A 26116-nucleotide genomic window follows, 5' to 3' on the forward strand; every position below is an offset into this window, starting at 1 on the left:
TTCAGGAGGCTTCCTGAGAGCACTGGCTGCTCGCACCCATCCCAACAGAATGCCAGTCCAATGTGCTGGCTGCCCAGCAGAAGACTTCTCAGCAGCCAGAGGGATGGGGACACAAGGCACTCAGTCTGTCCTCTCTGGGGATGTGACTCTGCCATGGGGCCACCAGGGGCTGTGGTGAGGTGTGGGGGCTGGCCTAAATGAGGAATGGGGCGCCGAGCTGCTCCCAGGGGATGCCAGCAGGTCTGTCCCGCAGAGAGCTTGAGCCCAGGGCTGAGCTTGGCCAGAAGCACCCTGTTCATCCTGCTCAGGGGCAGGGTGAGCCAGGAACACCGCGGGGACACTCTGGGGGCAACCAGGTTCCCACATCCTAGAGGATGGCTGAGCTTCTTCAGGCCCTACGTGGCAAGGTTTAAGGGCTGGGGGTGCAAAGGGCTCCTTTGGCCTCCCAGACCAGCAGAGTCCCTACAGGGACAGTGCTCGGCCATCCTAATTTCTGCTCAGGTTTTCCTCTCTTCCCTGTGAGGGACTGCGCTTTTCCTGCAGCAATCGGGAGACAGAGAGGCCCCGTGTGTGCATTTGCACTTTAAGGGTGTTTCTGTCACTCCTATTTTCTAGGGCTGGTCTCACCCATGCTCTAATGTAGCCTTATGTGGATAAGCCTAGACTTAGTGAGAGCTGTCAGCATCTCTCCCAGGTGACTCTTCCATCCTCGCGTCCTTTAAAATGTACCCTGTGGCAGTGCAGGAGGCAGGCCTGGCCCTGGGACAGCACTCTCGGCTGCTTACAATTCCCTCCTTTCCCTCCCGTGCTTTGTAGTCAGTTGCAAAGACCAGCTCTGGCTAGAGGCTTCTTAGCGACAGAGGCAAAACTGAATTTTGCCACCCTAAGGTTGAAGGCAAAATAATTTCCCGGGGTGGGATGTCGAATTTGGCATAATTCTGCCTCCCTCCCACAAAGACACGCTCTCTGCAGAAAGCCAGGCGTGTATTCTGCTGCCAGGATATTTCCTCCCTGCCCCACTGGAGGACCTTCCCCTTCTCCAGACAATGCAGGGACCAAAGCCAATGGCAGCGGCTGGTGGAGCCAGGGAATTCAAAAGCCCAGCAGAGCCCATTCTGGTTGCACCCGAGCCAGATAGACAGGAGGGGAGGCACGGACCCTGGTGTGTGGGCTGCAAGGGGGCAGCCCCAAAGCACCGCTCTGCACCCAGTGGGGGCACAGACCCCTGCCGCAGGGCTGCCCTGGGCTGCAATGCACCTGCAATTCATGCTGCCCCACATTTGGCTCCACACTGGGGAAGGATGCCGGCAGCGCATGGTAGTCACTTTTTATTAAGGTTTGTTATTATAAAAATATATCATAAAAGTTGTGGCTTATTTGTACATTTACACTCTGGGGCAGAAGGCTTGCAAGGAGAGTGCTTCGGCACACTGTGTGGCCGGCCGCAGGTTCCTCCTCGGAGGAGACGCGCTCCCGAGGCGGGGACAGAGCCCAGGATGCGCCGAGCAGAGGCTGGGGATGGAGGCCCCCGCTGCTCCGCGTCCGACAGTCTTCAGGGACAGCAGGGAGGAGAGAGAGAAAAAACTGAGAGCGAGGAGGGGAAAAAAAAAAAAAAAAAAAGGCAAAATAAAGATGGAAGGCTGAGCCTCTTCTGTCACCCCTTTCTGATCCGATGGAGGTAACGTGTCCCTCTGGGTAGCATGAGTGTCCCGACCGCGTTCCCTGGAGTGGCGATTTGCCATGGGAGGCTGTAACCTCTCTCCGGCCTCACACCGGCCTCCTTGTCTCCGCAGGCACCTGCTGGAGGCAGTGGCACTTCAGGAACAGTTCGGTGGCACCTCAAACTGTTACAGTTCAGTTACAGTTTGTAGGCGCTTGATCCGAGGGTGACCATCCCTTGACTGCTGCTCCACGGCTCTAGGAAGAGGAGGCTGGGATCGAGAGTCCGTGGATAGTGTTCAGAGGGTCTGGAGATTTGCCCGCAGGGCTGGCAGGTTTTCTGTCCGTGGCTGCAAGAAGAATAGAGGGGAAAAGAAAGACAACAGCAGAGCAGTGGATTACCAGCCTCCAACTTTCCCAGGGAAACAGGGAGGGAAGGGGAGACGCATCTCCCAAGCAACAGGGACCGCAGTGGGGACAGACACCCCCTGCCTTCTGCCTGGGAGCTGACCTGGACCCGGCTCTTGTGCTTCCACAGCCTGCTGGAGAAAGGCACTGAGTCCTGCCCTGTCCCCGGGCTGCTCACCTCCCTGCCCACCTGCAGAGGTTTCCCTGATTTGCCATGGGGGTGGAGTCACGCCTTGTTGTCACCAGACCAGGGAGAGAGCTGTCCCCGCACTGCCTTTTTCTGGGGCTCCAGATCTTTGAGGGGCAGGGGGAGCATTTGGGGGCACAGGCTCTTTTTCTGCATGTTTTTCGGCGTGCATTAACAAACAGTCATATAGCGGGGTGCTGCTGCAGGCAGGGCAAGGGTCCGGATGTCAGGTTTGAGCCCTGTCTTGGATGCAGAGACAGGTCCTGTGCTGCACAGGGAGCGGCAGAGAGAGTGGCAGGGAGAAATTGGAGGGGAAAGGAGCGGAAGGGGAGAGGGGATGGGCCCGCCATCAGTGCCGGCTGGGCTTAAACTCCTTGTGAGCTCCGCACGGCCCCAGGACAGCCGCACCGCCCCTGTACGCACCATCGGGGCAGGCAGGGGGTGCGAAAAGGCCCGGGGCTGCTGCGGGCGTGGGCACGGGGCAGGGGCTGAAAACAGACAATCGTAAACCTCTTTTTTCCTCCAAGGGGATCTTGCGGGAGAGCAACGGCAGTGAAATCAGAACAGGTCTGAGCCAGAGGGTGAAATATCCTGGCCGACCTCCCCTTTCTCCCTTCTCTGTTCTTTCCTTTGCTCCCTTCCCTGCCTGCCTGTTCCCCCCGCTCTGGGCCAGCAGAAGCGGGCGGCATGGGGCTGCCTCCCTGAGCGGAGCGCGGCCACTGCCGGCACAAAGCCCCCCGGACCCTCCTGGACAGCCCCAGATCCCCCTGGACCTCCCCAGCCCCCAGGCATCCTCGGGCCACTGCCCAGGTAACCCAGCTTTGCCTGGCCCCGGGTCCAACAGAGCCGAACCAGAAATTCGATCCAAAGGCAAGGGGGAAAAAATGTATAAAAAATAAATTAAATTAAATTAAATTAAATTAAATTAAAGTCCGCGGGCTGGGACTGGGACAGCTTGAGGATCGCCAAGTCAGAAAATTCAGCCTCCGAGTCACTTAAAAAGTGAGAAAGGTACTGCAAAAAACGGACTAAATATGCACAGGGCATCTTTCCTCCATCATTTGTTTCCTTTTTCTTTCATTTTTTTTTCTTTCTCTCTCGTTCTTTCTACATTTTTTTTCTTTCTCTCTCTTCCTTTCGCTTTCTTTCACTTTCTTTCGCTTTATTTTTCTTCTTTCCTTTCTTTCCCCTTCTTTCTTTCGCTTTCTTCTTTCTTGCTCTCCTTTTCTTTCTCTTTTTCCTTTCCTTTTTTTTCTCTACTCACTCCATCCCTTTCTCACTTTCCGTTTCCTTTTTTTTAAACAAAAAAATAGGTTTACGATTGTCCATTTTCAGCCGTTGATACTCACAATTATTCATCCCTGAGACGACTGATACAAGTCACAGCAGGTTCCCGTAGTTAGATAGAAACGGTAAAAGGTCGTATAAAAAAATAGAATAAAGAAATGAACTAATAAGTGGGAAATGAATTGCAAATGTGAAAAATATTAGAAAGTCCAATACCACGAAAAAGGAGAAAGATATTGACGGGGATTTTATATCCAGAACAGATGAGTTGGGATTTCTTAAACGAAACCACCTATCGAGGAAATAAAGCTTCGATAACCGAACCGAAATAATTAACAGGAGATAAAAGCAGTGTCCCAATTAGCAGCCGCTGGTAAAGGCGTTCAGAGCAAACGCGTGCTCCGCATACAGACTTTATCTGAGTGCTGCCTGCGGCGGGGAGCGGGGAAGATTTATTTATCACGCTGGTAACTGCTGCCCTCTCCCCGGGCTGGCAGGGGAGCAGCGAGGCTGCCCTCGGCACGGCGCTCCGGGGGGCTGCGGGAGACCCCGCTGCTGGGCCGAGCGGCTGCAGCTCTGCCCGCACGGCGCTGCGGGCCCGCAAAGTCTGCGGGGTACGGGGATGGAAAGGCGAGGGCTCGCCCTGGGTCGCGCCGCTTCCTCGGCCGTTCCCAGCGCGGGCGGTGGCACACGGCGAGGAAAAATGGTTTCCCGTCCCCCACCCCCCGGGATGCTCTGCCGCGATTCGGGGCCATCGAACACCCGGCCGGGGGGGTCTCCGCCGCCCCGTCGGGCGGGGCAGGTCCCCCCCGCCGCCCCTTTCCGCTCCCGGCCCCCCGTGCCCCCCGGCCCCCGCTCACCTTCCCTGCCGGGCTGCTTGAACGCCATCGCGCTGGCCAGGTCGCCGCCGTGCACCGCCACGCCGGGGCCGTGGTGGCCCAAGGGGCTGCCCTGCGGCTGCCAGGGGTGGCCAGGGGGGATGTAGCCGCCGGGGCCGCCGTAGACGCCGTGCTGGTTGGAGGGGGGATAGGCGCAGGCCGGGAGGAAGCTGCCCACGGAGGAGAGCCCCGGGGCGGGCTGGGGACGGGCACAGACACGCGTCGGGCACGGGGCGGCGGCGTCCCGGCGGCGCCCCCGGCGCCCGCCGCCCCCCGCCCGGTACCTGCGGGTACTTGATGTCCCCGTCCGCCGCAGCCTTGTCGATGCCGTTGACGGGCTGGGCCGGGGGGAAGGCCGTCCTGTTGACGCCGGGCCAGTCTTCCATTTTGGGGGGGTAGGTAGAGCCCTCCGTGCCGGCCAGCGCCCCTGGGCGGGACAGAGCCGCGGCGCCGTTAGCCTCGGCCCTCGCCCCCCGGCCGGGGAGCTTCGCGGACAACCGCGGAGGGGCCCCGCTGCGCTACCCCCAGCTAGTCGAGGCGCGGCACCCCCGTCCGGCTCTGCCCGCCGCCCCGGCACTTTCTTGCTCTCCATAATTTAGGAGGCCCGACTCCTCTCTCTTGGCGAAGGAGATTTATAAAAGTGACATCGGAATTTTTAAAGATAAATGATTGCGCAGAGGGGAATGCATGCGGTTGATTTACCCGGGTTTGGGGAGGATAAAAGGACTCGCCCCCCGCCCTATCCCGGAGCCGGTGGGGAAACCGGGCCGGGGCTCGGGGCTGCAGTGACATCCATTCGAAAAGACGCGCCTCCGCCCTTCTTCCTTCTCTAAAAAAACGGGCAGATTTCTCGGGGGATGCCCGCAGAGATCTGCCGTGCTGCCCAGCTCTCAGAAGCCATTTGCTTTCCCCTCTTTCCCTGCTTTTTTCCCTCCCCTGGCTTGTTTTCCCCCCCTTTTTACCCCCACCCCCTCCGTTTTTTTTTTCTTTGCAAAGGGAAATTCAGGGCTCCAAATTTGCGGTCGGCAATCTATCATCCTACGAAAATATTTTCCACATTTTTCATAAAAAGTTCAAGATGTCTGAGCCTCGCCGCATCTGGCCCCACCGCTCCGTCCTGCCGGCGCGGGGTGCGGAGATCAAAAAAATAAAATGAAACAAAATAAAATAAAATAAAACAAAACAAATCCCTCAAAGCCCAGGCCAGGGAGAACTGCTCGCCGAGTGGGGAAGGGCCGATGCCTGCCGAGCCCAGCGCTCCCAGGGCAGCGTGGGGCAGGGCTGCAGCCCGACAGCGCGCCTGTCGCAGTACCCACCCGTCTGCTCCATGAAGGTCCGGATGCCCAGGATGTTGGTGACAGAGTGAGCTGACGGCCAGGAGCGGGGCAGGCTGACATGGGCCGCCGCAACGGGCGCGCCGGGGTGGCTGCCCATCTTGGCGGCCGGCGAGGCCATGGGGCTGGGGTAGGGATACTGGTAGATGTGGTTGTAGGGCAGCGCAGGCTGGGGGGGTGGCTGCTTGCTGCCATCGTAGGGGCCAGGCTGGGAGAGGCTCCCAATCTTGTTTCGCAGGATCCTGCTGATGGAGCTGACCGAGGGCACATTGTACTTGTCGCAGACGCCGTCCGCCAGCAGCCGGTCACGGATCTCCCAGGCGAAGATGCCGGGGTCGCCCTGCTTGTAGTCGCGGATGTGCTTGACCACGTTGGGGGTGGTGACCCGTGGCTTGCTGCCACCGATGGCCCCAGGCAGGATGGAGCCCGTCTCGTTGTAGCGGGCCAGGATCTTGCTGACGCAGCCGTGCGAGACGCGGAGCTGGCGGCTGATGTCGCAGGGCCGGATGCCGAGCTGCGCCAGCTCCACGATCCGAAGCCGGATGGCGTTGGGCAGCGGCCGCCCGTTGACGAACACGCCGCCCAGCTGGTTCACCTCCCCGTACGTGTGCTCTGCCGGGGCCGGGCCACGCCGGGCCAGGACACAGCGTTACCGACGGCGGGCACCGGGAGCAGGGCAGGGGAGCAGGGGTAAGGGCACCAGTGGGAAGGGGCGGAGGGGGCGCAGAAACGAGTCTGCGAAAGCCGTGCCCGTTGGGCAGTCTGGCCAGCTCACATCTAAGGAGACTGGGACAGTGGGAAAGGAGAGGAGAGGAGAGGAGAGGAGAGAAAACGAAGAAAAAATAGAAAAAAAAATAGAAAAAGAAAGGAAAAAAGAGTGAGAAGGGGGGAAGGAAGAAATGGAGAAACAAAGGGGAAAGCAAAAAGAGAAGGAGAAAGGGGAGCGAGAGAAAGAAGGAGCGAGAGAAGGAAAGGAAAGAAAGGAAAGAAAGGAGAAAGAGAAAGAGAGAAAGAAAAAGAAGAAAAGAAGAAAGAAAGAAAGAGGAAAAGAGAGGAAAGAGAGGAAAGAGAAGGGAAGAAAGAAAGAAAGAAAAAAAGAGAAGAAAAAGAAAGAGAAGAGAGAAGAGAAAAAAAAAAAAAGAAAAGAAAGAAAAGAAAGAAAGAAAGAAAGAAAAAGAGAAGAAAAGAAAGAAAAGAAGAAAGAAAAAAAAAAGAAGAAAAGAAAGAAAGAAAAATTAAAAGCAAGAAAAGAGCAGAACAGCAGAGAGAAGGGAGAAGGAAGGGGACCGAGAAGTCGGGCAGAGCCGAGCGCTCTCCCACGCCGGGACCAGCCGCCACGACGGCCCACAGAAGCCGCTCCGCAGCCCGGCCTCTGCTCAAAGCGGCCGCGCAGTCCCGGTCCCTGTCCCCGTCCCGATCCCGGTCCCGGCCCTGGTCCCGGCGGCGGGCAGGGGTCGGTCCCGGCGCCCGCCGCCCCCCCGCGCCCCCCCGCCCGCAAAGCGAAACCGCGGCGGGTCGCGGCGCCGCCCGTCCCGGTCCCAGCCCTCCCCGCGGCCGCCCGCGCTTACCCATCGCCCGGTACCGGGGGAGCGCCGCGCCGCCGCGGGGAGGGGGCGCCGCCGGCCCGCCGCTCCGCAGCCGCAGCCGCCGCCGCCGCCGGCCCGGCATAGAGGGCGCGGGACCGCGGGAGGGGGGCGGCCCGGCCGGGCCGTCTGGGGGCGGCCGGCGGGGGGCGGCGGCCGCGGGGCTGTCCTGGCGGCGCCGAGCCGGTTCCCCGTTCGCGGGGAGCCCCCGCCGCTACTTGGGATCAATTTGACGTGGGAACCACGTCAATCCCGGCCGTCACGCTGGAGGCGCCCCGCGGCCGCCCATTGGCTCCCGCCCGCTCCTAAATGGCCGCGGCCCGGGGGGGGCCGGCTCCATCCGCCCGCCCCCTCGGGGCGAGCGCCCCGGCGCGGCCGCCGCTCCCCGCCCGGGGGCCGCCCGCGCCTCCCCCCCGGTCCGCCTCCCCCCCGGGGCGCCCCCCGCCCGGTACTGGGCCGAGGGAAGGCGGAGCGGGGTCCCTCCGCCCTCCGCCCGAGGCGGCGGGGACCCCCAGGACCCCTCCCGCGCCCGTTCCCACGCGGGACGGGGCCGGGACGCGCACCTGCGCCGCCTCTAGCCCGCAGCCCCGCCGGCTGCCGCGGGACACGGACACGCAGGGGGGGCATCGACGGGGCAGCGGGAGGCCGGGCCGGGCCGGACACGTCTGGGGTTCCGCAAAGCCTGCCGCTGCTCGGCCCGCACTGAAATCCGCCCTGCTCTCGCACCGGCAGCCAACACAGGAGAGCAGCCTCGTGAAACGCGGGTGGGGCGAGCGCCGAGCGCTGAGGTTTGGTTGATTTTTGCGTGTTCCCCCCGGAAAGACAGATCGAAAGATCGTGAGTGTTTGTACGCAGACGGCCGAAAGGCTGGAGGGAGAAGGGGGCAATCGCCTCGCAGGCAGCCGCGGGCATCGCCCGCCGCGACCCCGTTCCTGCGCTTCGGGATGCGGCAGGACGCGGGGCTGGGCCCGCCAGCCGCCCCGGATCCGGCCTCGCCGCCGACGGCCCGGGCAGGGCAGCCGCTGCCATCCCACCCCACCCCCCCCCGAAGGGGCCTTTCCCTAACGAGCAGCTGGCGTTAATTGCGCCGGTACCGCCGCCGCGTGTAAACGGCCGGAGGGCGAACCCGGCTCGCGTGGGAGCGCAAACGGCGTCTGCGGCCCGCGGTGCGGAGGCCACTTGGGGACGGGCACGGCTACAAGTCCTCCCGGGGCCCCCTCTCCTCGCCCCCCCCCCCCCCCCCCCCCGGGGGGATTAAACCCCTGTGCGCACGGTGAGGCTGCAGCAGGCAGTGCCGCCCGAGAGCTGGGAATCCATCTTCGGGAGAGTGGAGCGGATCGATTAAAAAGCAGTTAAGCATTGCGAAGGGGTGGGTGCCCCGCGTTTGCTTTCCCCCCTCTTAGCCCTCCCCGGCTGCAGGGCCCGGGAGCGCCGTGGCCAGGAGTTTCCCTTCCTCGGCCGCCCGAGCGGGACGGGAGCAGCTCCCTGCAGCGTGCGGGAAGGAGGCAATCGAAAGGCGGCCGAGAACGCGAGCTTTCTTTCTCCCTGCCCTGTCATTCCGACGGAACAATTTTTCCGGTGCGTCTGGGGGTCCCGGCCCCCCTCGTGGCTCAGCCTTTTCCCCCGGGCCGCCTCCAGCCCCCAGCGGGGCTCACCGCCGCTGCTCGCCCACGCCCTGCTCCGAGCCGGGCTGAGGCAGAGGCCTGCCCGGGGGCGGCCGAGCAGGCACCGCTCCTGCCCCCACGGACCCTCCCGAGCTCCTTGCTGGCTGGGAAACCCGGCGCAGCGGCGGCCCCGAGCCCCAGACGGCGTGGCTGGGCGGGTGGCAGCGCTGCAGGGGCAGCAGCCCGCACCCACTGGGGCTCCCCGAGCCGGTCCGGCCCCAGCCCAACCACTGCCCCCCGGCCGGGCCAATCTCTTGTCTCCCTCTGTTGGAAAGTGCGGAGAAATCCGCCCCGGGCCGGGGGGGGGCTCTGGGCAGCCGCGGGTGGGATCCCGCCAGGGATGGGACTGGGGGGCTTTCCCTGGGCGGTTGAAGAAATAAATATGCCCCTCCCCGGGCACCTGCTGCGGGGCAGCATCGCACAGCCGGGCGGCCCGTGGCTCCACCGGCTGCTAGCCAGGAGGAGCAGGAGAAGTTCGGCTGCCTTAGGGGTTCGGGGACGTGACTGCGGGCCTTATGTGAACGGGAAAGGGTCCTCTCGGCCCGGCCTGCTGCCAGCAGGCAAACAGCAGGCAGGGAAAGGGAGCAAAAGAGGAAGGACAGAGGAAAGCAAAGAAGAACGAAAAGAGGAAGAAAAAGAAGAAAACGAGTAAAAATGAAAAGATGGAAATAAAACAAAGAACGAAAACAAGAAAAAGAAAATGAAGAAAATGAAGAATGGCAAGAAGAAGAAAAAGAAAATGAAAAAGGGGAAGAGAGGGAGAAGAAACAAAAGGGAGAAAAAAGGGGAAAATAAAAAAGGAAAATGTAAAAAGAAAGAACAAGGAAAGAAGGAACAAGAATAAGAAAAGAAAAATAAAAAATAGAAAAAATAGAAAAACAAATAAAAAAGGAAAAGAAAGAAAAATGGAAAGAGGAAGAAGAGAGGAAGAAGAAGAAGAAGAAAGGAAGAACAAAGAAGAGAGGAAGAAGAAAGGAGAGGAAGAAAAGGAAGGAAGGACAGCGGCTGCAGTGAGTGGGGCTGAGTGGCCAGGATCCTGCGGGCAGCCCGGGGCAGAGCAGGGAGGGGGTCTCTCGGACACAAGGGTCCCTCCCGCCCCCTCTCAGAGGCCGCCCGACGGCAGCCGCTAGGGAAGGGAGCAGCGCCGGCCCGACACCGCTGGGAGCCCTGCGCCGCCCTCGGCAGCTGGTACCAGGGAGCGGGACCCAGCACCGGGCTCGTCGTCCCCAGGCCTGCCCCCCCCCGGGGCGGCTCCTCCCTGCCCCCTGCCCTGCCTCCGAGATGGTTTTAATTTGCTCAGGCTCCTTTTCCCCCTTCCACCCATTCTTTCCCCTCTCCTCTCTCAGCCCTCTTGGTTTATTGACGCTCCCGCCTGCCTCCGGTTTTGATTTAGCATCATGAGCTCACGGTCCAGCATGGAAAATATTAGGCTGGGGCGAAAGCAAGGGGAGGGCAGCCCCTGTACCCCCACCCCCCAGTGAGGGACAGGCTGGGGAGCACCGTCCCCCTCTTCCTCATTTTCCCTTTTTCAAGCCCCAGAGCCCCCCATGCTGAGGTAACGGGTAGGTGTGGGGGCGTTTTTAGGGCGAGTGCTCCTGAGGCCAAGCTTCACATGGCTGCATCGCAGCACGGCTAGTTTGGTTGGAAAAATGTAGCAGCAGTGAAACAAGTAGCTATGGTTTTTTTAATTTTAGTTTAGTTTTAATTTTTGTGGTAGAAATACCAAGAACATTGCTCTACCATGGCAGCTGTCAATTAGTATAGTTAAAGGTAGGGGTTCCGCTGTGTTTCCCCATTATTTAGTCTGTACCCATTAATGAGTCAGAATTGCTGCGGTTCTTAGAGGGGATATTTAGTTTAGTCATGGTTATGGAGTTCATTTTCTGTCACAATCAGTCAAAATTAGAAAATCCTATTTCAGGCTGTTCAAAATGAGTGCCTGCTCACAGCAGACACACTGCAAAGCATAATGTTTCTCTCTCGCAAAGTGGAGTGCAATATTATCTGAGTGCCTGTGTGTGTGCTTTTTGTGTCAGAAGGATCACAAAATTACTTCTGACAATTTTTTTCTTGAGCGTTTTGACACTGGCTAAATATAGAGAGCTGAACTATCCTGCTGTGATGAAAAAAAAATGCTTTCTGTTTTCTAAAGAAAAGGCTTGGAGAGCTCAAAAATAAAATCATTCTTCAAAGCTTAATGTGCTGTCTGAGCCATTTTGTTTAATCATATATTTCAGTTTGGCCACAGTTTGGCCACAGGTTGAGTAATTAACAATAACTTGGTTTCATTGTCAAAAGCAATTTAGCTGTAGAAAATACACCCTGCTGCAAGCCAGAAGGCTTCTCAATTCCACATAAGGGAAGAAAAAATAGATTTTTATGTTTGGATTATTGTTTTTTTTTTAAGACTAAATGTTGATCTCTGTGCTAGTCAGATTCTTAAAGTGAAAATGATACCAGGACCCTGGATCCTTAATAATTCTGTCCAGTTCTTGTGCAAAATACGTTGATCTGATACAAATCATTTTACATTATCACCATTGTTTAAATTAATAGTGATGGATGTATCCTATCTTCCTTTTTTTTCTGACAGCATCACCATTTCCTCCTCCTTTTCTGCCTGCAAACCGTTTAAAAAGACTTGAAAGTCACCGTTGGTGGATTTCAGATATCTTTTACTGTCCCGAGCAACATGTGGGCAGTAGGGGGGCTAGATGCAGCCCATGTGCACTGGTCTGCTGTCGGCGACAGGGGGGCACTGCTGTGGGCCCCCAGCTGGCCTGATTCGGCGACACAATTTGACAACTGCAGGGCAGTTCACGCGGTGACAGAGACATCTGCCTGACGTATGTGAGGGGACCGGTGAGCAGGAACAGTGGACTGAAGGCAGAAACCGAGCCCAGCTGCAGGGGGATGCAGCAGGATGGCTCCTCGCAGGGAGGCCAGCCTGCAGAGTGCCCTCTGGGGGGCTTCTGCCTGCGCTCTACCTCTGGGTGCTGGGGGTGGCCAGGGCGCCGGCAGAGGCTGTCTCCGCCAAGTGACATCCCTGTCTCGCAGCCTTGCAGTGCCTGGCCACCCCCTTTCTGCTCGGGGCAGGTGAAAACGTGTGTACACCCCTGGGTCTGGAGGCACGTGGTGTGTCACCGAGCTTTTGAGCTCCCCAGTTTGCTGAGGCCATTGCAGAAAAACTCCTTTCAGCTCCTGCGTTGTGCGCTTCCTTGCCGCCTGCTTTTTTTCCACCTCGTGACAAGTGCTGCAGGCAGCGTCCCCACCAGATCCTCCTGCAGCCTTGCCCAGGGCGAGAGAAAGCCCCTATGCCACATGCCCCCTGCGAGTCCTTGCCCAGCCCCACATGGCGCTGGCGACCCCTGGGGCTCTGCTGGGAGCCAGAGGTGCCCAGGGCACTGCAGAGGTGGCCAGCACCTCTGTGGGCAAGAAGTCCTCCAGAGACTGGTGGCATCAATGCCACCCCTCCATTCCCTTTGGTGGCTATTGGTCCTGCAGTGTACTGAAAGAGAAACAAAAATAATACTAATAGTATTTTCCTTTAGATTAAGGTCTGGCTTACTATTAAGCCCATATGGAAGTCTTTGCCTGAGTGTAAATCTTTGCAAGATCAGGTTATTAGCTTGCACCAAACTTTGCAAACAAACGTTGCACGTGCTTGCAGACAGGAGGGATGAAGGGCTGCTAAATCTATTCCTTTGTTTTCGCACTGAAATGGATTTCTCATGACCATAATGAAGTGGGAAGGCTGTACACTTGGCAGAGGAGCGGACATTCAGTCGCGCTCATGGAAAAACACATCGAGGAGGCTGAAATAGCACCCGGCTGACTTGTTGCGTTTGGCACCCTGCGCACAAAGAATAGCGGCAGCAGATGCATCAGTGGGGGCTCGGAGATCTCTGCTTATGCAGGAGGCAGCTAGGCTTTGTGGCACGAGGCCCTGGGGCAGTGTCAGCACCCAGCAGGCTCGGGCAGGGGGACACACGTTCCTGGTGATGTGTCTGTGGGCTGTGCGCAGGATCTGCTCATCCCTGTGGCATCCTGGGGAGGGACAATGGGGGGAAAAAGAAGGGACATGCAGAAAGGTGATGAAGGACACAACAGGGTGCGTTTCACAGAGCGTGAGGTTCCTTCTGCAGCCCTTTGTGCCACGGCACAGCAAGCCACAGCTGCTGTGAGCAGGGCACTCTGTGAGGTGTGTGCACGGCTTGCTGCTCTAGGCGCCCATGAGCTGTGTTTCCCATGGCTGTACCAAAGCATCCCATCGATGTCAGAGCCATTTAGTGGCAGGTAAACTCTTTTCAGGGATCATTTCACAGCAGAAACTTGTATCAATATGAAAATGCACTGAGGTGGCAAGGCAGGGGTGAGGTGAGCGGCAGAGAACATTATAACCATCATAAAGATGCTGAATAATCATCTCAAAATTGTGTTTATTCCTCCCTCTATGTGACACGGGGGATATAAAATGGGATTTACAGCGCAGAAAGTGCTCGGCAGTGAAGAGCTGCCTTGTTGCTCATTCTAGCGGTTTCTGCAGCCCTGGAGCACCTCTTCCTGTGAACAGCACCAAGGCACAGCCCTTCCTCCTCCTCCTCCTCCTCCTCCTCCTCCTCCTCCTCCTCCTTCTCCTTCTCCTTCTCCTCCTCCTCCCTCCTTCCTCCTCCTCCTCCTCCTCCTCCTCCTCCTTCTCCTTCTCCTTCTCCTTCTCCTTCTCCTTCTCCTTCTCCTCCTTCTCTTCCTTCTCCTCCTGATGTTAAAATAGTTGTTTATGTCTCTATAAGTTGTTTTCATTGCAGTCTTTCTCCAGGGAAAAAAAAAAAAAAAAAAAGGAAAGGAAAAAAAAAAGCCCTCTGAGCAAAAAGGGTCTTTTTTTAAATTTCTTTTCTTTTTTCCAGTGGTGTGGGATTTGAGTAGAAATGTTCTGAGATGCAAAAGATGGTTTTCCAACTGCGTTTTTTCTGATGGTTGAGGTAGGAGACAATGACAAGTCCTGTATGGCTGGAAAAGTTTGATTTTCATTACAGGGAAAAGATTAAATATTTTGGGATCTCTCTGCTCTGAACCACACCTCACTGCTGGTGGTGCCCTGAAGCTCTCGGTCTCCTCCTGGCCCCCCTTTCACCTCTGCCTCCTTTTTTGTCCATGCAGGCAGAACCCAAGCCCCGATCCGCTCTGGCTGGTGCATGGTGGGATGGGGATGGCACAGATGTTATTTTAACCAGGTGTTGTGTCCAACTCGATGCACCAGGGCAGGCACAAGGTGCCCCCTGAGACCGTAGCTGAGCCCCTTTCTTGCTCTGTAGCCACCCAGGCACCCACCAGACCAGAGGGACTTGCTGGCTTTTTGCAGAACACACCCAAGGATTCAACCTGCATAACTTTGTCTAATCCTAATGGGCGGGGGTGGCTGGCTGGGATGTGGAGTAGCAGCAGCAGGCGGGATGGGGTCGGCGTCCTTGGAGAGACAGCCCCTGCTTCCCAGGGAGCCCGCTCTGCCAGAGCATCACCCCAAGGTTGGAGAAGCAAATGAAATGTGCTGCAAGTTATTTCAGCGCTCCCACTGATCTCTGGTAGCGCTTCTGGAGGTTGGAGGAGCGGTGGGTGTTGAAACGGGAACATCTGATTTGCTGGCTGCCATCTCCGGGATGGGGACCACGAACCGCAAGCAGATCGCGGCTCCTTTCTGCCGCTCCTACTCCAAACCAAGCCATGATCCCACAGGACGAGCACACAGGTTATCTGAGACCTCGTGAGCCGTGGGACACGTTCAATTCCCACACAAAAGGTGGCTGCTCTGAGCAGCTCCGCACGGGAGGCTCAGATCTATCTGCGCGCAGGTATGGCCCCTCATGGCACAAGCTCCTTCCCCCTGCACTCCCGCTGCTGCTGCCTGTCCCTCCTTTGCCAGACTGGAGCAGGGGGACATGCAGCACTCCAGCCTTGTCAGAACCTGCACCAAGGGCCGAATCCTGCCCTCTTGTCCCCAGGGGACAGCCCCAGGAAAGTCAACACTGCCACCACAGGGCGGGTTTCCCCATTAGCTGGGGGCTGCGGCCAGCCGGGCCAGCAGTTAGGGCAGAATGTGAATGAGACAATGTAAGAGGAAAATGTAAGCACAATTTGTAAAGGCTGCATGCAAACAATGCTTCCTGCTATTAATTCAACGGCATCAATAGCTAAGTGCTTTCAGGGCACAGTATCTATTCTGTTTTCCATTTATATGCTAGAATTGTGGTAGATGTCAGGAGAATTTAATACACATGATGTAGGCATATGAATAAGCTGGATCCTTTTCTGGGAACAAGTATTCATAAGTCTCCATGTGGTTCCACATCTACAAAGATGTGGGTATTTATTTCATGAGATCTGGACTCCATTTCAGGCAAGAAAAATCCCACTAAAGCCAATGGGGAATCTCTCTGTTCACGTCAACGGATCTCAGAGCCCCAATGCAGGAACGCACTTAAAACACATGCTTAACTTTAAAGCCAGGCTTAAGTCTCACCAAAGGCTGTTAGACGTAAGCATACACTTGTGCTGAAAGATGAGGAATTTAAACAAGCACTTATGTGCTTACCTGAATCAGAGCTTGGCTTGTGCTCACAGCAGAGCAAAGCTGAGGCTCGTAAAAGAAATACTACAGAAATAGAGCACATTAGAAGTTTTACTTTTCCAGGTTGTCAGTCTGAGTTGTCCGGCCAGTGCAGGGGAAGGGCTCTGCTGCAGATGAAGATATGTGGCCGCATTTGCTCCAATTTCCAAGGGCTGTGATTTGCAGTTTGCAAACAATATCATGCTCCCTGGTGCATTGGTACCAATATTGTGCTTCCTGGTGCGTCAGTAATGGTGCTGCAGGGATGAGCATCGTAGGTAGGAGGGGACCGTGGGCTGGGTCCTGCCCCAACACATTGCATTTTGGGGCCTGGTGGTGTGCCAGTCAGAAAAGGGTGATTCATGGGAATGGGCATACCCGCCAGAGAACAGCAAGTTTTTGGGGGCTGAGGCCCTGTGGACACAAGAGTGGGCTCAGTGCAAGCCCCATCACCTCTCCCTGGGGCAGGGGGGGCTGGGAAACAGGGACGGGAACTCCCCGGGGAGATGGGTGCCAGCGGCCCCTGCGCTGTCCTGCATTTTCTCTGCCACAAGCCCTGACTCTCGCTTTTAGCAACCTGCAGTGAGTGAGTGACCTGCTCCGGCTCCAGGATTCAACATCTGCAGCAATTAATTTCCTCAGGATTAAATTCCTCTGATTTAAAACAACAGATAATGGCTAATAAGGGGAAACATCCCTATCATAAACACTGCTTTGGCATTTACCATTTGAAATAATTTATATTCTCTGGTCTAGTGGGTTTGTATCACCAGACTTAATGACTGTTTCTGTTTAATTTTCAGATGCTTAATTGCAGTAGAACACTTCAACACCATTAAATTAAAACAAGCTACCAGCTTTTCCTTGCCTATGCTCCTGGCTTGGCTCCAAGTGACATTTAAAGCGATCTCAGATGTTTTATTTCTGCCACACAGGCTGCTTGCTTATGAACAAAAGTGTGTGTGTGTTGGGGCGGGGGGGGGGGGGGGGGGGGGGGGGGGGCAGGGGGCGGTGGATGTGCGCAGAGCCACCAACATGGGTGCATGAAAAGCAACTTCCAGGCAGCGGAGAAGCGGCGATGGCCACTGTGCCACCGCTGCTTTCCCTCCTCCAGCATGGTGACTACCAGTGAAGCCAGCTGGGTGATGCACCATGGGGCAGTGCTGGTGTCTGACAAGGCCAAGGGCCTGGGGGCACAAAGGGACCCCTGCAGGGGGAGCAAACCCCAGTGGAGCACCCTTGGTCCCATACCACAGGACGCCCTCCTCCTCGTCCCCACATGCGCTTTGCTGGGGCTTCACTGGAAAGGATCCCACTAAGGGGCTTTTCCATGGGCAATTTCAAATCTTGGAGCAAATTTTTAAATGTGGAAGTACTTTGGGTTTCAGGTACCTATTAAAAAGGAGTAAGAGGAAATGGAGTTCCTCTATAAGTTAATATTCTTTGGTAATGGATGTTTAGAGTTAGTATGTGTCTTTACAACATCATTCATAGGGGTATTGTTTGCTTCTGACAGTTTTTCTTTTAAGATTAATGTGCTTATGAAAACCTTGTGCACTGCTCTACGAGGCAAGCTCAAAATCCATCAGCAATACCATCGCCATGACACAATGCTGGAAGAGCAAAGCAAATGACAAACAGAATCTGGTTTTTCAGAGACCAGTGTGTGTTGAAGAGAAATGATCTGAAGCGAAATTTGGCCTCTCTCCAGCCACCCTTCCTGTTCTGCTGTTGGCACTACCAGAGAGGAGGGAGAGAGTAAAAATATATGTGAGGGAGTGAAAGAAAAACAAAATTAATTGGGGGGAAAAAATAACTCAAACCTGCTAGTGTTTGGTCTCTTTTTAGCAAACAAGCAAATGGAAAATTCATATAAAGTTTAAAACTACTACAGCCAAACATGCTTGTTATACAAAATAATTTCATCAGAGATCAGCGGAAACAATGTAATTAGACGAGAGTTGCATTTAACATGTTGGGATTGCATCCAGTTGACATGCATCCTTGTGAAAATTCAAACATCATGAACCAGACCTTTCGCAGTTCTGAACTGCCAAGCTGTGTTGATTTTCTTTTATGCCCCTGATTATTTTCCTGTTTGTTCCCCCGACCCTGATTAGGTGAGACAAGGCTGCCGCAGGAAACAAGGCAGGGCACGGCACGAGCATGCTGGCTGAGGTCCTACATGCTGCACTCGCACCTGCGGGCAAGGCAGAAAGCCATCCCCGGGGCCAGCAGGCTATGGCTGGGGCCATGCCCTGCCAGAAAATCGGGCACAAGTGAAATTTGGAGGGAAAATGGGAAAAAAATATATATATATATATATTTAAAATTAACTTCATTCTTCCGAGTTCTTTAGCAGAGCAGTGAGCAAAATGATTAGGCGCGGACTTAGCAAAGCATGCAGCTCCTTCCAATGGATCTGCTCTCCCAGTGAAAACTTGTGAAATAAACTTGTGATTTAATAACGCCCCCAATAAACCTGGAAGTGACTCATTCCCCTCAGAAGTTACAATAAGAGATGCTGCTCTGGGGTGAAATCCCCTGGGGAGATGGGGGCAGGAGGCGGGACAGCCAACCTCTGGCCGCGAGCTCTGCTTGCTCGGCTGCCCACAGAGCTGCTCCCCATCACTCGTTCTGCAGCGATTTTTGGTGTCCTGACCATGGGTGCTAACCACAGCCCTACTGCGGAGGAGGCTCCGTGCCATAGAGCTTGTCCGGATCAGCAAAATGGGGAGAGGTGAGCAGAGAACCAGAAGCACAGAAAAGGTGAGTGAGTTCCCCAGGATCATTTATTAGGGGAAATGAACAAACAAAAAAAAAAAACCTGCAGAGAGAACGCAAGTGCCCTAATGGGGAAAACAGCCCATTTCATTCTTTCGTGGTCATCTGCTGTTGTCCGGCACAGTGTAAGCACCATTGGTCTGTCTTAGCGTGCTCGGGTACAATCTGGGGCAGCCACAATGCCTGCACTCCTGAGTGGCTGCACAGGGTGGACCAGGAGGACCACTTTGGGTTCTTCACCTTCTGCCCTGGGCAGGGTTCACAGCAGCAGCCTCAGCATCGATTTTGGCTGTGATCAGCATCATCCCCTACAGAGTGGGGATCACAATGCCGGCCCCCGCACAGGCACGGGGGGCACAGGGCACTCGAGCCAGCGCACCCCCAGCTTCTGCTGAAAAATACACGCGAATGGTTTCCTAGGAAAGGCACTTTTGAAGGGGATATCTTTCACCTCTTTGTGACTTCTTCCACAAACACATCATCCTTCAACACCTTCGTGTTGACAAAAGCCTCTGTCAACAGAGCCTGGACTCCGCAGCGGGTGCAAGCCACGCACCACGCACGGCTGCACCGAAAGTGCTGCCAAAAGGTCTGTGTGCGCGGCCAGGCAGCCTCCTGCTGCCCAGCACCGCCCTGCATGTCCTCGCATCGTGGCTGGGCTGCCAGAGGGGAATGCTGCATTGCTCCAGGAGGGTGCTTCTGACATGAAATGCCTTGAAAATACCCCATTTCTTTGGCACAGCAGAGCACAGAAATAAGCTGATGGCTTTGAAAATCCCCACCTGACTGTCACAGAGGTGCTTGCAGGGCCCTGAGATGGATGCTCAACCCATCGATGACACCTGTAGTGCTCATTTCTAAACCAGACCAAATGCAGATACAGCCCTGTGAAGGAGGAGCTGCCAGGAAGCTCAGCCAGCCTGCAGTACACCAAGCAAATGGCAGCGCACTGAAGAACAGGCTCCAACACGCTGCTGGAGATCACTCCAGCACCAAAAGACCCAGCCTCTGCAGCAATTCCATTCGTTGGGCAAATCTGGGGACCTTCACTGGTGGCCACTCCTTGGAAACTTCTTACAGCCTTGGCCAAGCCAACTGGAACAGGATTGCTGGTCCCACCTTCTTTTCTTGGCTGAGCAGACAAACACCACTCCTGCATTCTATGCCAAACACCGCAGTGGAAAGGCCATGGCTGAACATCGCAGCAAGTGCCGAGGGATGGGAGAAGTCCACATGAGGAGGAGAAAATGTTGCTGGGTTCTTTAAATCTTCACTCATAAAGTCACAGAAAAAAATATATATATGTATGTATATATATATATATATATATACACACATATTATAACTTTACACTGAAGCTGTTTTTTGTTTGTTTGTTTGTTTTTGGCAATGTTGCTGGATTCAAGAGGAAATGAAAAAGCAGAGATGCAAGAGGTAATTTATCTAATCAGCCATCATTTCTGAGACACAAAGGTCTGACATTTGAGAATGGAGATGAAGTTCAGCAGGCTTTGTTTGGCAAAAATTAGAAACATTTATGGATTGTCAGCACTCCCCTCCACACATGCCTTTTGGGCAAAACTTTCAATTTTTAAAATGTGGAAAAAAGGCAATTTTTCTCAAAATAATGATTTCTAAGATGAAATTATGCTTGGGGATGTTTTGTTTTGTATTTTTGGCATGGGGGGGGGTCACTGGGATGGTTACAAGCTCCGGAGTCAGGCCATTTCTCCACATACACCTCTGGAGCAGGCTGGGGCATGCCAAGCCGGCTGTCAGAATCAACAAGAAAGTTTTTTGAGCTGGAAAAAAAAAAAAAAAAAAAAAGGAAGAAAAAAAAATAAAACAGGAGCAGATGCCAACACATGGCCTGCCTGCTGTGCTTGTGGTGCAGGGGCTGCGTGGCGGTGCAGGGGTCTGGGCATGCAGCTCCCTGCAGTGCTGGGTGCCAGGGATGCACAGCTTCTCTCCTGGCAGCCCCGGAGGCCAAGCACCTACTGCTGGGCTTCAGGAGGGGGTCTCTTGCTCTGGCCAGGTACGTGTGAGCATGGCTCGAGTCCTGCCATTGCTGCTGGTCAGGCCAGGCTGACAACTTCAGCCATGCAACACCAGGAGTGATAAACGCCATGCATCTCGCCCGCAGGCTGCTTGTTCTCCTCACCTTTGAGCCCTGCCATTACATCAGCCACAAAATCATAGGAAATGACAGGCCCAAGCCCCAGTTTACATACCTTATTATATACCTGCTTACTCGCCAACACACACAGAAGTGCTATGTGTCAAATATTTGGCCAGGGAATCTGATTCATTTCATCTGCAGAGAGGCCCTGGAACAAAACGAGAGGCTCACCTGCGCCACCGTCTCTGTGATCACCAAAAGGGATGCACGCCGCTCTGCTGACTGCCTCCTGAGCAGCCCCAAGCCACCTCCCCGCAGCAGACAATGCAGGCACTTTGCCCTGCTCCACGCACGGCCCCTCGGCTGGTGAACAGCCCCTCCAAGGAGCGATCTCACAGCCCCTGGGGGGGGCTGAAAGCAGAACGCAGAACGGCATGAGGGAGGAAACCCACGAGGGGGCACACATCAATCTTCCCAGGGAGAAGCTGGCCTTAGAGCCGGGAAATGCCTCTGAAATGTTTTCAAGCTACTGGGGATTTTCTTTTTTTTTTTCATTTTTTTTTAATTTCTGTTTAAAGCAATAATGCGTATTTGCCCTGCGGTGCATTATCTGCCTCTATATTCTCGAATAAACTGTGGAAAATTAGAGTGTCTCTGTTATCTGTTTGCTATCTGCCGTAGGATTAGAGGCGTCATGAACTAAGCTTTGAATCAACAATGTTTTATTGGCTCATGTCACCGCAGGCTGGCTATGGCCACGCTAAATAAGACATCAAGCCGCCCCATGCCGCATAGTGCGGCCGGTCGTGTTTCTAGAAGCAGGCTTAAAGAAACGCTTACGTGTGTCCCTGTGCACACATATACAGATATGAGGTGATAAACAAACGGGTATGTGGTGGCCCCGTGTGCGTTGATACAAGTGTTTATACGTGTATGCATATATACATGTGTTTCAGGTTATACATATGTTTACTCCAGAGTAATTGTAACTTCTGGGGCTTGAGACAAAAGTACTTCTAAAGCAAAGTAGCTGAAAAAGCCATGCCCAGGGAAATGCAGGGGGAAGCTGCAGGAAAACTCCGTTAGCAGAGGCTGAGGGGCGTGGAGCTGTGCTGCTGCAGCAACCCCACGAGCAAGACTGCTGCTCGGACAGCAGCGAAGCAGCAGGGCAAAGGGACTGGGTTCCCGGCCTCTGGAAAGCTCACTGATTGTCCGCAGGGAGTGGCACCAGCATGAGTGGGTCTGACAAACCCCAGGGCCACAGGGCAAGCCATCTCCTCAGCCCACTCAATTCAGCTTCTGCCTTCTCTTACCAAGGTGGTGAAGGCGCTGTTCCTGCTGGGGTGCCAGCCCCAGTCCACAGCCAGGACAACTCCCTGATATGATGCTTTCCTCCGGGCAACCAAGTCACGGCTGGTTTAGAATGACCCATTCTAAATGCCCAGAAACAGGGGAAAAATAGTCGGGAAATAAGCTCTTTGCCATAGATTTTCCATAAATACAAAACAAAGGTGCAAGTTTTTAAGAAAGAAGCCCCAGATTTGCCCCCCAGCTGCCCCAGCTGGACTGCCAGCCAATGCTGATTACTGTAAGGCTCTGAAAGGAATCTGATTTACGGCTCCAATGGACATAGCTCGCCTTTGCAACCACATTAGAAAACCCTGTGATGTGTTTACCTTCATTTTTAGTTTTTAATTGTTCTTTCCCTTGCAGCTCCCAGAGATGATGGTTGCAGTGCAGCAAAACAGGAACAAGGACATTTGGAAAAGGAAAATGGAGGGATCAGGACAAAAAGAAGGGGAAAGGGGGAAAAGAAGAGTGAGGAAGGGGATTGCAAATATATGTGACATTTTTCCTATCTTGCTGAGGGGAAAGGGGATGCTTATTCCTGAGAACCTGGCCCCAAACCTGTTGGTGTAATTTTTCCTTCTGATACTGATGTGTATGTGCTATTTAATTGCATAAACCCAGTCCCAGGACACAATAAGCCACCTGGAGTACAGAGTCAATTGAGCAGTGACAGTCATACGCAAGAACTGCAGAATTTACATTTGGATGTTTGTGCTCGGTGTGTTGCATTAGAGAGAGTAGTGAGCTTTACTTCACATTAAATAATCTTTGGTTCTGTGCATATAAAAAATGCAGCCAGGCTGTTTCCTCAATAAGATGTCCTTACTTAGTTTTTCTATTACTGTTATCAGAGAGGATCAAAATAGACAGATGCATTTACTGTTTTCCATCAAAAGATAATAAAAAGAAACAGTTTATAAAATCAGATTATATGAAAAATTGCCTAATGATTATAATTTCCAAAACCATTGCTGAATAATGATGTATTCAAGAGTTGTCATCGAATGATGAAAGAAACCTAATATGAAAGATTTTCCCTGTGAAGAATGACTACAGATGAATTGCACAGAGATACAATCCTCTGATAAAGGACAATAAGAGCCTCTAGAACACTTAATAATAGACTACTCAGGATGAATTGAGTATTGCAATAAAGGCCCATAAATTAAAAAGTTTCAAAATGATTTCTGATAAAAGACATGCCAATGTGAAATAAAAAAAACACATTGAAATCAACAGATATACTGGCTGCAGCACGTTAGGTAATAGAAAATACACTCCGTAAACTCAAAATAATTGATTTTCAAGAGAATGCTCTCACATGCTATACACAGCAAGCTTTCACCTGGAAGATCTCATGTGTGAGGCAAACTTGGGGTGGAGGTATGTGAGCCCCGTGCTTGGCTGCTCCCGTGGGTGCGAGAGGAGCCTTGGGTTGCAGCTGCACTCGTGTGGTCACCTGGCCCCCATACAATGCCCCTGGGAGCACCACCTGTGGGCATCAAGCATCCTTGGGGACCAAGGGGGAGCCAGGAGCCCCATGGAGGAACCAGGTCCTGAGACGTTCTTTGTGATTTTTCTTCCTTTTTACTGTGTCTCCCTTCTGGCCAGGCCCGGCTCTCTGCAGCCCACAAACGGTCTCAAAGGAGGAGAATGGTATCTAAGATGTTCCTTGTCCTTTGGCATCTGCTGCCAGCCCAATGGACCAGCCAGCACGGCGCGTCCAAGGCACCTGGCTTCAGCCAGGCATGTGCATCTATACAGGAGAAGGTAAAAGACGTTTCTGAGGTGTTAGAGGGGGTCTGTAACGCAGATGGCCGTGCTCAAAATAGCCATCTTTGCTCGCTGGGGCACAGAGAACCGAGATGATTTATTATAAGCAGTGCCAGCATATATTATTCATGTTGGAGGCAAGGAAAGGTCTTTGATATGTATCTGAAAAAGCTTCAAATCCATAAAAGAGATAAATTTGTATGAATAGTGTCGCCCGGAGTATAGATGAAACTCTCAGACACGTCTTCATATCGCATAGTGCAGCATAGCACTCCTATACATATACGATCTGTGCATTAATTTCACTTAAAAGAGAAATTCATTGCCATATGTCTACACAATGAGGGCTGACCCAGCCCCGGGTTTTTCAGGCACATCATTAAGCTTTTGTTTGCTTTTGATGCACACCACAGCCCCTGTTTGTTTGCATACTCTGGGAGCCTTGCTTTACAAACTTCCCTCTGGAACCCACCATTTTGGGGTCAAAATGACATCAGCCCACCCCAAATCCCACATCATTTAGCCCGGGAGTGAGGGAATGACAGCATTTGCTAAGGACCCCTGGCTCCAGACCGAGCTGCTGCATCCCCACAGGTCTCCTGCCAGTGCTGGGATTAGACTGTGACTAATTATGGCTTTATTTCGTTTAATAAAGAGACACCCAAGTGTTCAGCACAATTGCATTAGAAAACAATAATCATAAAGCCCCCCACTAAATGTCTGCAATTAGAGCATTCACTATTAATTGTGCTAATTAACCCCGCGCACAGAGCAGCTGGCAGCAGGGAGAGGCGGCCGTGTGGCGGTTGAGCAGCCGTGGCTCAGGAGCAGCCCAGGGCCCTGGACATTATGGCCCAATCCTGCCCAAACTGCACCCACAACAGTGCTGGGGGGGTTGTGTAGGGGGGCTGTGGGGCTTACTGTAGCTGAGATGTGTTGCCATCACCAGTTACACGGGGAGAATGGGCACCCATCCCATGCCAATTGCTCCATTGAAAGCAATTATCTGTGGAAGCAAGCACCTGAAAATGGACCGGAGCCCTGACAGAAACCAAGCTCCAGGGCAGGAAAGCAGGCCAGGGCATTCTTCCTGCACCCACCCACCATACGTCTTCAGCTCTCCCTTGCTAGCTTTGTCCTTCTTCCATTTTTCTGATCTCTCAAATTATTGCTATTTTTAACTTAATAAACTCCAGGAAAACCCTCCAACTTTCCTGTAGGCTCTCCAAATCTCACAGCTAATTCCCATCAAATACAACACAATAAAATAACGGCAACTGAAATAATGGCTGTGACACTAAACCCGAGTGCCACCAGGCTTCAAAGAGGAGAGCAGCTCCGCTTCCTCTGCAGCGAGGGGCTGAGTTAGGCCAAAGGAAGCAGCTCTCATTTTTCCTCCCCGTCTCTGGATGAATATTTCTTTAAGCCTGTTGCTCCTGCACCAAACCACTACCAAAATCCACCAAGCTGAGTGTCAGATAGACGGCAGTAAAATGGAGCATAAACGGGAAAGGAACACAGGTGCGTGCAGCATCCTTCCCTGAACTTCCTGCCTTTGCCTGCACCAGCTTGCATCCCACAGAGCTTGCTGGGGCAAAAGGGTGCCTTTCCCACACGCCCCCTTATGCCAGGGTGTTGGACACAGGGCACCCACACGCCTGGCCCCTGCACTCTGCAGTAGGGCTGGGTGCAGTTTGCACATCCCCACCCTGTGTCCTGTGCTTGGGGAGAGGCTGCTCCGGCATCGTGCTTCGGGCCACTGTCAGAGCCAGCTCTGCAAGAGGTTCAGGCACTTTCTGCTTTGCTTTTTGAGGGGGAATATTCATATTTTCCCATCTGTGCTTTTAAAGCCCCTTCACTCCCCTCCTCCATTTTCAACAGCAAATGTGATGCTTTTGTTCCCTTTCTTTCTCTGGCTCTGATCCTCTGGAAAAAAAAAAATAAATGCTACAGCATCTGAAGTGGCTGCACAGTGGGTAAAGTCCTGGCTCCCTTGAAACCAAGAGTAAAACACCCATTCATTCCCCTCGTCGTGGCTCTCACCCCGTGACTTCAATGGGACAAACTCACAGGGCATAAAGTTGTTTGTTGTCCCATAAATGGCTCCATTGTCTATTGTTGGGGCTCTTTCCTGAGCTCTAAATCTTCCTTTAGCTCTGCTCTCCGCCTCTCCAGAGGGCCCAAAAAGCAGAGACGCTGCTCAGACACAGCAAGTGTCTTTGCAGGGTCCTGCCGTTGCTGTGAGCACGGGGATGTTTGTTCCCCTAAATACACCTTCTGTGACAGCCACGTAAAGCTCTCCCTGCCTTCATTAACAGTTTTGTGCTAGTAATAACAAGTAGTAATAATGAGTAATGTCACGTCTTCCTGCAGGTAGGATAACGGCTTGATTTGGCAGCAGCACTGGTGCTCCCTGCCTGCCCTGCTGCCTCCTGGCACTGGTGTTTTCCTGCAAACTGGGCTGGCTGCAGCAGGGCAGCCCTCCTGCA

At 54.0% G+C, this 26116-nt stretch overlaps 1 protein-coding gene across 1 annotated transcript; it reads right to left on the reverse strand.

Annotated features, from left to right (window-relative positions):
- Window positions 1–1316: 1316 nt before the first annotated feature.
- On the reverse strand, window positions 1317–7370 carry PAX1 (paired box 1). The gene is made up of 5 exons (XM_040552924.1): window positions 7322–7370; window positions 5736–6365; window positions 4704–4846; window positions 4402–4618; window positions 1317–2009 (listed from the first exon to the last, which is right to left on the reverse strand). The coding sequence occupies exons 1-5, from the start codon at window positions 7323–7325 to the stop codon at window positions 1918–1920; spliced, it is 1086 nt and encodes a 361-aa protein (XP_040408858.1). The 5' UTR covers window positions 7326–7370; the 3' UTR covers window positions 1317–1917.
- Window positions 7371–26116: the final 18746 nt, after the last annotated feature.

The sequence above is a fragment of the Cygnus olor genome, chromosome 3 (assembly GCF_009769625.2).
Source record: "Cygnus olor isolate bCygOlo1 chromosome 3, bCygOlo1.pri.v2, whole genome shotgun sequence".
Classification (NCBI taxonomy): domain Eukaryota; kingdom Metazoa; phylum Chordata; class Aves; order Anseriformes; family Anatidae; genus Cygnus; species Cygnus olor.

Coding starts and splice junctions, on each gene's coding strand:
- PAX1 (XM_040552924.1), bottom strand. Junction 4,619..4,703: donor GGGACATCAAGTACCCGCAG/GTACCGGGCGGG, acceptor GCCCGTCCCCAG/CCCGCCCCGGGGCTCTCCTC. Junction 2,010..4,401: donor CAAGCAGCCCGGCAGGGAAG/GTGAGCGGGGGC, acceptor TTCTTCTTGCAG/CCACGGACAGAAAACCTGCC.